Source organism: Crocodylus porosus, unplaced genomic scaffold (genome assembly GCF_001723895.1).
Source record: "Crocodylus porosus isolate Cpor-Errol unplaced genomic scaffold, CroPor_comp1, whole genome shotgun sequence".
In the NCBI taxonomy this organism is placed as follows: domain Eukaryota; kingdom Metazoa; phylum Chordata; order Crocodylia; family Crocodylidae; genus Crocodylus; species Crocodylus porosus.
In genome coordinates this window covers 77,325,718-77,337,029 of record NW_017728943.1, presented here as the reverse complement: position 1 = coordinate 77,337,029, position 11,312 = coordinate 77,325,718, and the positions used below count along the sequence as shown (strand labels likewise).

At 40.4% G+C, this 11,312-nt stretch overlaps 1 protein-coding gene across 1 annotated transcript in view; it reads right to left on the bottom strand.

Annotated features, from left to right (window-relative positions):
• Window positions 1-6,347: 6,347 nt before the first annotated feature.
• Window positions 6,348-11,312, bottom strand: part of LRFN2 (leucine rich repeat and fibronectin type III domain containing 2) — a 245,607-nt gene continuing 240,642 nt past the window's right edge. The window contains exon 4 of the mRNA XM_019549612.1: window positions 6,348-7,646. Within this exon, the coding sequence (XP_019405157.1) occupies window positions 6,728-7,646 (919 nt within the window). The 3' untranslated portion in view covers window positions 6,348-6,727. The remainder of the gene's footprint in view (window positions 7,647-11,312) is intronic.

Below are 11,312 nucleotides of genomic sequence, written 5' to 3'. Positions count from 1 at the left end.
ATATGCGTGTATATGTGTGGGGTGTGTGAGTGTGTATATAGATATAGATATAGATATAGATATAGATATAGGAGGGTGTTTCAGAAACTAACAGCAAAATGGCTGCCCATGCTATATCTGTTTGATAAAGTAGGAAACTACAAAGCAGTGGGGAGCACTGATGGGGGAATGCAGCCATGATTTATGACTCCTCTGAGAAGTGATTGTGATTCAGTAAATGATCATTACACACAAAATGCTTTTATTTCAAAATTGCTATTAGTTTCTGAAACACCCTTGTGTATGTGTCTGTGACTAAACAGAGCCTCTCAAGGTGTCTGGGCAAGTGATGTAAATCACTCTAGGAGAAATGATTTCAAACCTGGAGGCCAATATATATACACACATATATATATATGTGTATACACACACACACAAAGGTGTTTAGCATATCATATATAACTTCAGGTTTCTGGCAAATGTCCGTTGGATTGCTCAGTGTCACACATTTTGACATCAATGTTTCATAGTCTTATGTTATGGAGGACAACATCGTTTTTCAGCATTTCAAAACATAGGCAGTAATTCACATAGGAATCATGTCCTGTTTTTTTTCCAAATAAAGGGCATATCAATTTTTTTTAGAAACAGCTGCTATACAAGATGTAAAAAAAAATTAACTTACAAGTCTTATACACACACGTTCAGCTGGCATTTGGCATTTTCAAAGGCATCTCTGAATTCTGCAGCATCTTTAATTGTCTACGGTGCCTTTTATTGAAAGCTGTTATCAATCGGTGATGTGTTTCTATCTAAATCACTTGATAATTGTATCTAAAAAGATTTGCTGAGGGTTTTTGCAAAAGTACCAAAACTGAATTTTTACTTGAGAACTGTTAAAATTTTAGGGCTGTGGGAACGAGAGGCTGAATTTAACTCCTACTAATTGGTAGAAATAATTCTATTGGCTAAAATGGGAGCTGGATCATCCCCTCAATGAACCATGACGTTATCCTACTCAGATAAATCTATGTGTATCTATTTCTTCCTCAGTCACTAAATATATGAAAAAATCAGAAAGTTCAAAATGAGGTACTCAACTGAAAACTGTGAGAACTGTAAGCATGGTGGAGCACAGTTCGTCCAATATGTTGTATTGTTTGTCTGACAAGTGTCATAGGTACATACAGAAGTGGTCAGGAACCTGGTTGTGCATTTCATCCAAAAGAAATATCCTAGAGAAGGAGGACCACCTACTGAATCATCAGCACAAGTTCCTGCAACACCTAAGGGTTTAAGTACAATGCTCATTAAGGTAGACTTTAAGGTTGCCCTTAAGCCTGTACTTTTTGATCAGCTACACAGTGAACCCCAATCTCAAATACCTAGCTGCAGTCTAGCTGGATCATAGATGCTCTGCTAAGCTCTTGGGTACAGGCTGTACTTATCTTGTCATTCACCATGCCTTCCAGTGTGTTTGGACTGGTGGCTGCAAGTACAGAAGGTCCATTAATGGAAATCAGCTTCCAGTTCCTCATTTCATGCCCTAGGAGAGGCTGAGTCAAAGAACAAAAAACACACAATCACAGAAATGTAGGACTGGAGTGGACCTCAGGTCATCTACTCCAACCCCCTGGTCAGATCTAGATCTTCCCTGTCAAAGTCATCCTATAGAAGTGTTTGTATAAGCCAGTGGTACTCAATCTCCAACTCATGGGCTTGATCCAGCACACAGAGCCATGTCAACTCTCTCATGGGTCTTCCCACAGGTTCAGAAATGTGCTGGTAGGGTAGCAGTGGCAGTACTTATTACTACTCCTCTGCTTCCAAATTTTTGGACATATAGGGAGCTCTGCAAGCTGGATGATGGCCCAGTGTTCTAGATCACACCAGTGTGCAGTGGGTCCAGTGTGTTAGGTCACTCCATGACTGAATTCTTTACTTGGGATTGATCTATTCATGGGGTCAGGCTGACACACAGGAAGATATGACACACATGATTAACACATGCATAGGGTCAGGCAGGGGCATGGCAAGTTGCATGCATAGACTGACCATGTACACAGGATGTTGCACACAGGATGCACACAGACTGACTCCATGCCACTCATTTAGCCCATAAGGCTGGAAGATTGAGAACCACTAGTCTAACGTATTCTTAAAATTGCATGAGCAACCCTCATCCAGAATTACCAGGCGCAGTCATAGAATCATAGAAAAGTAGGGTTGGAAGCACCTCAGGAGTTCATCTAATCCAACCCTTTCCTCAAAGCAAGGCCATCCCCAAGTATCTCATCTCAGCCAAGGTTTTGCCTAGCCAAATCTTAAAAACCTCCAAGGATGGAAATTCCACGACCTCTCTATATAACCCATTCCAGTGTTTTACTCCCCTCCTAGAGAACGATTTTTTCTAACATCTAACCTACACTTCCCTTGCTGCAACTTGAGACCATTGTTCCTTGTTCTGTCACCTGCCACCACTGAGAACAGCCTAGCTCCATTCTCCTTGGAACCACCCTTCAGGTAGTTGAAGGCTGCTATTAAATTCCCACTCACTCTTCTTTTCCACAGACTAAAAGAGCCCAGTTTCCTCAGCCTCTCCTCATAAGTCATGTTTCCCAACCCTCTAACCATTTTAATTGCCCTCCGCTGAACTTCCTCCAATTTTTCAGCATCCCTACTGTAGTGGGGGGCTCAAAACTGGACATAGTACTCCAGATGTGGCCTCACCAAAGCCGAATAGAGGAGAAAATCACTTCCCTTGGTCTGCTGGTAACACTCCTACTAAAGCAGCCCAGGATGCTGTTAGCCTTCTTGGCAACAAGGACACACTGTTGACTCATACTCAACTCATTGTCCACTTTAACCCCCAGGCCATTTCTTCAAAACTGCTGCTTAGCCAGTCAGTCCCCAGCCCGTATCAGAGCAACAAATATGATTTAATCAGAATGAGTTAAGAACAATCTGCAGGGCTGTGAAATACAACAAATTTAAGTATAGACCCAAATCTGTACAGTGCCAGAAAACAACCACACACCCTAACTTGCCAAAGGCAAAGCAATGGGATGAGGGCACTAATAATGTCCTGCCACTGCAAGGACATGAATCAGTTAATTAAAATACACTAGGGACAGCCAAGGAAGGGGACTATGCCACAGTCCATGCCAATCTGACCATAAGGCAAAATTCCTTCCTGATCCTAATGTGCCAATTGGTCACACCCTGAAAAGAGGGACAAGACGCTAGCCAGGAAACTCTGGGTTTTTTTTATAAGTCCCAGCAGGATTATCAGTACACCTCAGGCTGCTTATTGATATTAAAGAAAAACAAAACAACTGTGCTTTACTGGAAGAAGCAGCATGTTAATTCAACCCTGCTCTACAGCGTGCTTCAGTGGGGCTTTTAGTTGTTTTTTCTAAAGCTGATTTAATCAACTATTAGATAAAAATGCCCAAAAAAGCCCCACTAAAATGTCCAATCTATCTAGACATCATGTGAGCTGCGTCCAGCTAAGGCATTGCCTCTTCTGGGCATGTGCTGGACTCAGTGCAGGAGTGCACCAAGTTTAAAGTAAAGTGCCATTTTCTTTTGCTGTTTTGGTTTTATTTTAATTGTGAGCCTTGGCTCCAGTCAACATCCAGTGCCTCTCAGGAAGATGAACCCCTCTCTCTCCCCATACCTGTAGCAACAGTAAGGGAAAACATTCCTTCCCTACAGCGGGTAGCAACCAGCAAAAGCCTAGAAGCATTGGAAAAGCAACCACCCTCCTTTATGTAATGCCTGTTACGTACATGCCTTTGGTATAGGCCTCCAGGTAAGATACAGACTGGCTCAGCAGTGTGGGGTAGTTTAGGGTGACAGACTTTCAGGACTGATCCTAAATATCAGTGTAGCTATACCTTAGGAATTCCTCAGTGATCTCTGCACCAACTACTGTCCCATCCTGCCTTCTTGAGATCTGACAAGATGATAAGGGTGAAGGTTTACTTTACCTATTAAGTGGTATTTGCAAATTTGTTGTCACAGACTGAATCAAATCCTTTAGTGCCAAATGAATAAAAATCATAATTAACAATAATAAACATTCTAGCTGTTAGATTTGGGATTTTATTACCTGGGTCCTCTGGCAGGAATCCATTTTTTTAAGAGTGCATCTGTTGAGTTACATTCTCTAATCATGAGTGCAAAAATAGAATAGAGTTTTTCCTTTTCAGTAAAGACCAGTGTGTTGGGTTCTAAGCTTGAATTTTTATGATAGTATCTACTTCTAATATTGAAAATGAAATCAACAGCTGAAATAGAAGCAACACAGCTGCCTTGTGTAAAGGGAAACAGCCATGTAATAAAAATAGTCTTACCACTACATTCAATAATAAAGAAAAGTAAATCACTAGGCAAAATTTGTCAAGAGTCTTAAATACAATTTTAAAGTAAAGTATAATTAACAATTGATATGAAGCTGCCATCTGGATAGTTGGCTGATGTAGATTAAGATTTGAGCAATGAAGCTTCCATCTGAAGGCATGAAAAAAGCAGGCTGTCAAAGCTGCTGAAAACTAAGTTTTGATGAGATCAGCATTGGTAATGTAGGGCACAACCTAAAGCCTGTTAAAATCAATGGAATGATTTCCCCTGATTTCAGTGGGCCTTGGATCAGTACTCTACACCACTGTAAAATAAACCTTTCAAAAATAAAAAGAATAATTTTTAATTCTATTTTAAAACATTTTTCTCGTGTATTTTACAGGGAGCTGAGCTGAATCCTACCTTATAGGGAAAATTCTGGCTGCAGTGAAGTCAGTGGGAGTTTTGAGAGAGTAAGAGATTGAATGTGGAATATCAAGGTTAGTAGTTCTTAACAATAACTGTTCCTTGTGTCAATTTTAAAGAAGACCACAGAACATTTAAATAAATGAAAAGAAGGTGTTCTTTTTCCCAAGGATGTTTTTTTACTGTACATTTTGTAGCAAAAAAGAAATTAAAGGAAAAAAATATTCTGATCACAGGGATGTCATTTTCTAAAACTCCAGGTAGGAAACATGACGAATACAAGATCAAGTACACAGCCATGTCACAATATATCTCTGAGCCTTTAAAAAAAATATACATAGAGTTTTTGTGTGTTTTTCCTTTGCATCATACAACCTTTCTCCATACATCTTTTACAAAATAATTGGTTGCCATTTTCCAGCAGCCAGATCATTGGGAACAAATAAATAAGTAAACAAATTAAATCAACACAATTGCTGTAGCTGCCAAAATGCTGGAAATCACAGTCAAGTCACTGTGGAGAGTGTAATCAAGTGGACAAACCATGCGTATCCACAGCATTCCCAGAACCGTGGCAACGTTCTCCAAAAAGGAACTTGAAAATCAGTTTTAAAGCCACAAAGAACTGCTGTTCTTAACAGGTACCTTAGCAAGAGAGAGAAACAGATTTGAGCATGTTTACGGCATAGAGGAAGGTCAGGATGCAGGTGACACTTGGGAGCCCACCCATTCAAAAAACATCCAAATATAGCTGATTTTCCGTGGCTACTTCAAAACATAACCATTATACTATTAATCCCCCAAAATGGTCAGAAACCTGCACTTCTTGTGATATTACTGATATCATCATACCCTGTTGTGGCAATAGAGAGCTTTTTGTCACAATATAGTGAAAGTCTACATTTTCTTTGTCAGTTGAACAGAGAGAGATAAAATAACTTTTGCCAGAAGCAATTTGTATTAATAATGTGGAGAGTTCACCAGAGCAGCTTATGTTTTTCCTCTCTCTTTCCTTTGATATGAAATCTTGACTTTTTTTTCCCCAGTCTCTGACAGCAAAACCTCACAGATACCAACAACCACTGAAATCTGCCTTGTGCACTGACAAGCAGAAACTGTGAGGGAGATGGAAGAAAAATGATTATTTAAAAAAAAAAGATATTAACTCCTAGATTTTATTTTCCTGGGACATATGGGAAGGTTTTGGAGGTGGGCTATACATTACATCAAAAGTTTGATCTTCGTATGCATCCCTGGTTATAACAAAGGGACTTGAGAGAATAAAAACTAAAAGAAAAAAAGAACGGAAACACCATTTCTCCTGAAAAAATAACACAAAAAAACAAGAAAAATTCCCAACCCAAGAACAAGAAAGAAAATTCTTCATATGTATCTTTTAACACCAAGAGATTAAGCCAAAAAGTGAATCTGTTTTTTGTCCTATGGATGACCTGACTGGAGTTTTGTGGCAAGAAACACTTGCAGTGACAGAAGGTAACAATCTTGCATTAGACTTCTATTCATGGGAGTATCCTTCTCAAGTTCCCAAAAAGGAAAGGGGGAAAAAAACCCAACAACTCTGAATCACATATATGCTGCTATGCCCACTTTAAACTTCATTTACGATAATCTTGTTTGATGGTTCACTGAGAGGCCAGGAAACTTTTGGAAAGCAATGCTAAATACAACTAGTAAATTCCTTGAAGTATTCACATGTTTTTGTTTTTTTTTTTCAGAGCCAGACATTAGTGACACCATACATGCTTATTAGCTTTCATTATCTTTTTCCTCTATCATCCCATTTTATTTGCCTATTTTCTTTTTTTTTCCCTTTCTTCTTTTATTTTATTTATTTTATTGTATTTTTGGCCAGTAAGGTTGAGAATGTTTTTTTCCTCCCCATTTCATATTTATGGCCTTTCAACAAAACCAAACTTTATTACACTTGCAGTAAGAAGAGAGGGGGAGAAGCTCTTATCTACACCGTGCTTTCCATTACCCATTCTGAGCTCCCGTAAGTCCCTTTTGCCCCTGGTAGGTCATTGTCATCATACTGCAAAAGCATGCCGTTGACTGAGAGGCTTCGCTTTGTCCAAATGTTTGTGATCCTTCTTGGGTAGGTGCAACACTGGGATGTGGCAAAGTCCCCCATGTCAAAAGAATGGCTACGTTTAGTTTTACCCTCCAGAGGTAACATGAGGAGGCTACGGAATTTGGACTCGTGCTGGCCCAGAAGTGGCTCTCTGTCCGAATGGTGGGCCACTGTGGAAGTTCTGGAGTCTATCGTATCCTCCTTTTTCTGACACTTCAGTTCCAGGGAGGCAAAAGCTCCCATTAGCCGGTCAATGTTGTGTTTTGACCTAGAAGGGGGCCTCCACTTACTGGACAATGTGCCCTGTTCACTTTGAAGGCTATAGTCATCACAGTCGCGGCTATTCACAGAACTAGAGGAAGAAGAAATACTGCTTCGTGCAGACTCACAGTTAAATTCCATGAGTTCATTTCTCACAACCACTTTTGGGTTGACTTGGGGCAGGACCCCATTTTGAACAGGTTGTGCTCCATTTGTTTGTGAGTAGACATTGCTGACATTGGCCATCTTCCCCTGGGAATTGTTGCAAACCTTGTACCGGACCATAAGTATGACAATAAACACTAGCAAAGTTGCCACAATTATGCCTCCAATGACCAAGATCATTGTCCCCCCCAGAAAATGGCTGTGCATGGATTGGCACTGAGGATAGTCCTCTTTGGTGAAGAACTGGGCACATCCCACAATGTTGGTAGCAGTGAGGGTCGTGGCAGTGTCATCCCACATGGCTAAGACACAGAGGTCATAGTTTGTTCCCGAAACAAGATTGTTCACCACAAAGGCTTTGTTTGTAGCAGGGATCATCCTTAAAAAGAAAAAAGAGAGAGAAGGAGGAAGTTAGATTAAAATGTAATGGGAAACAGGTATAAGAACAGTTTGTTGATTACTGGTAGACGTGTTTCTAAGCTATGCGATTCAGGCCTGGAGATGAACTTCACTGAACTTCAGGGATCTTCAGAATTAAGGTTTTTCTTCCAGTTCATCTCTCTGGCACTTACAGGAGGAAACACAAACAAATAGGAAAAACCAGTACGGCCACTTTCTCCCAGTGTGTTTGAATCATGAGTGTGGCATAAACAAAGCTGGGTGAACATCTTGGGTAGAAGAGCTTGGGCTTCTATGAGTCAGTGCTAACTGAGTCTGCAAAACTGCTCTCCTTCCTTCTGAGTTCAGGTCTGGCAGTCTTGATTTTGCTACATGGGTGCTTGGCCTTTTGCCTTACCATGTGAGGATGTAGTTTAAATTGTGATTTCAGCACAAGAGAAGAACTTGCATTTGGATTGCTACTCCCTGAGCACTGGTGGCAAGCAGTCAGCTATTTATACCTCCCCCCACATTATGCAGGATGGTTCCTTTAAGTGCAAAGATCTGTTCTACCAGAAATTTCTCTGTGTGACCATGTTTCTCAGTCACACTGGAAAATAAGGATCTGCACTGGCAACAAGAGCTGTGAGAAGAGGTGGGGAGATGAGGAGGTGGATGAGAAAAGCTATTTTTGAAAGCCACTCAAAACCAAATACTATTGCAGCAAATGAGCATGATATAAAAAACCCAAAATGATAAGTGTCAAAGTGATGCTTGTAAAGCAAACCATTATGTACAGAAATTATTTAACACTAGAACAATGCCACATACAAAATGATCAGATCAGGATGACACCCATTTTGCATTCACTGCACCCTGATGTAATTGAAAGCACAAGGGGCTAGCTTCTTTTCTACCAGCTTGGTGTTTAAATGCACTCAGGTGCTTATGTGCAATTCTCTTCCACCTTGTTCAAGTCCCTGAAAATCCAATATTGCATCCATATCCTAACATATCATCTTATGTTTAAGACTGAATGATTAAAAAAAAAGAATGAGGAGAAGGTGTGATATAGCTTTTACATTAACTGTTTTTCAGGGACTGAAGCAGGGTGGAAAAGAACCACCCTTAGGCACCTAGGTCTATGTATTTGCTTAATAGGTGGAACAGGATCTAGCCCCAAATGTGCGATATACCTTCTTCATGTGTTCTGCAAATAGTTCACTGATGCATATCTTTTGTAATTTTATCTCTATATGTTCACACAACAACAGGATGGTTTGGCAAAGGCAAGGCAAATTAAATATAAAGGGCCTGATTCTCACATATACCTAACACTGTCAGAGGAGCAGCCACAGGACCACTTATATAGCTCAACCCACTACTGTGAGGTATAACAAGGAAAAGAGGAAAAGTATATCTGTTATGCTCTAAAACCATGCCAATCCTCAGCTGCTTTCTTGCCCTTCTGCAGACAATGAAGTAAGCTGAAATAAAAGCAGTCCACAGGCTTGTCTGTCAAAACATAGGAGGACCAGACTACATGGAAAGCAAGAAGATGACGGCAATGCGTAAAACCACCTTTACACGTACAGTTATCCCATCCATGCAGTCTGGCCCTAGCTGAAGATGTGGCCCATGTTTTTAGAACACAACACGCAGAATAAACCTTACTCGGAGAAGCCTGGAAAATACAGCAGCCCCATAGATCATAGCTAATACATCCTGCACTGACATAACTGAGTTACCGAAGGAACCTCAGGTATACTCAATAGCTCTGCACAGGTGGATCTAGATTTTTGAAAAGAGGGGTCTACATGGTGAGGTGCATCATCATCACATATACAATAACATCTTTTTCTCCAGTTAAAAATAAACTAGAAGCTTTACTAATGCACTAGGGGCCTAGGACTCTAGTATTCAGTTTACGGTTGAAACCAAAACAAATATAACTTCATCAGAATGAGTTAAAAACAACCTGCAGGGTTGTGAACCAGGCACTTCATTCTCAGGAATGGCTAGCCAACAGTAAAATTGCAGAACAAAAGCTAGTTTGATTGGTGGAACATCTAGACAATTAAAAAGTTGTTAACACTTGTGGAATGAAGAATTCACAAGGGGCCAGATAGATATAATCAACCACGACATCAATTGACTCCCTAAGCATTGCCATTCTAGAAATGCCTCTGCCACTGCTAAACAGTTGGTTTTAAAGTTTGGGTGGTGTAGGAACCTCCCAGGATTTGCCACCTTAGCCCTGCTGCCCTGTATCTAAAATGTTCAGTTCCATGCAAGGGTCATTCTAGAGCCATTTCTGATTGCAATTCCTCCCTGTGGCTTTGAAAGTATTACCTTCCAGCTTCCAGCATCTGTCTAGGCAGTGTTTCTCTTCAACCCCACTAAGCCACTTTCTCTTACAGTCATAACATAGTCCTTTAGAATACCAGGCCTTGACATGTCATCTACTGTGTGCTGTATGGTGCCAAGCACCCAATACATAATACTGATAATGAAGACAGAGCAAACATGAGAGCTCCCATTAGTTTTGATTTTACCATCATAGCTCAGTCAACTGGTTTGCATATATGCATTCTTGTTATCAAATCACTCCTGGGACTAATCCTTTAACTGTCCTCTCCCAGAATCTCTGTCAGTGATTATTATGATTTATTGAAGTATTCACACATCTACAAGTGAGCAGCTCTGTTGGCCAGCTATGACAATTCTATTTCTTGCTGCTACATGCCCATGGTATTTCCTGCCTTTGTAGAAGCAGGGGCAAGGCATAAATCTCACAGGAAAATCCAATTTCATGAGATTTCCTTCTCATGAAATTTAGAAGTGAAAAATATTTTTACATGTTTGATTTGTGAATGCTGAAGATGTGATCACAGAAATCAGTTAATGTTTGTAAAGTGCTTTGATCTCCCCTCCCATGGAACAGACTAACTATTGCCATCCAAGCAAAACCTTATAAGTTTAGCCCATCAGCAGCCTGAATATGACCCTCAGGGGTTGGCCCAGCTGTGGTTTTAAAGAGCCCTTTTGGTTCTGTGCTAATTCCCTGCTATTGAACCCACATGGTAGAGTGTGGAGTTCCATGATTAACAGTCCTAGAAGTGCAGAGCAGCTGTGAAAGACTCACCATGTGATGGAGCAAAGCAAAGATTGAAGTGGCATCTTGCAGCTACCCGTGTTGGGGATAATCAAAGCATCATCAATATCCTGGAGTGAAAATGTGTCTGCATCGATTTCAGGTGTGGGGACTCTTAAGAGCTGTCATCAATCACAGCTGACTAGTAATAAGTTTGGGGGAGGGAGAGTTATCTGAGACAGAGTATCATGAAATAGTCTTACCATTAGGGAACTTCATAAAAACAAGATCAACCTCTTCAGACAACAAAATAACTGGTTTTGAGTTTTAAAGCTTAACCCCTAGACTGCTTGAATCTTTTGCCTCTTTCCATCTGACATGTTCTATTACAGCACCATTCAAAATGTCATGCAGAGATACCTAAAATGTATTGTTAAGTCTGCCCATGGCCTCTGGTTTTGGATGTGCTGTGGAGAAATGATCATTTTCCCATGATTGAGATTGCAACCAAGTTATCTTACATGCCTATTATTAGCTGCTACAGCTGTGGCTAACAATTCATAAATTCATAGA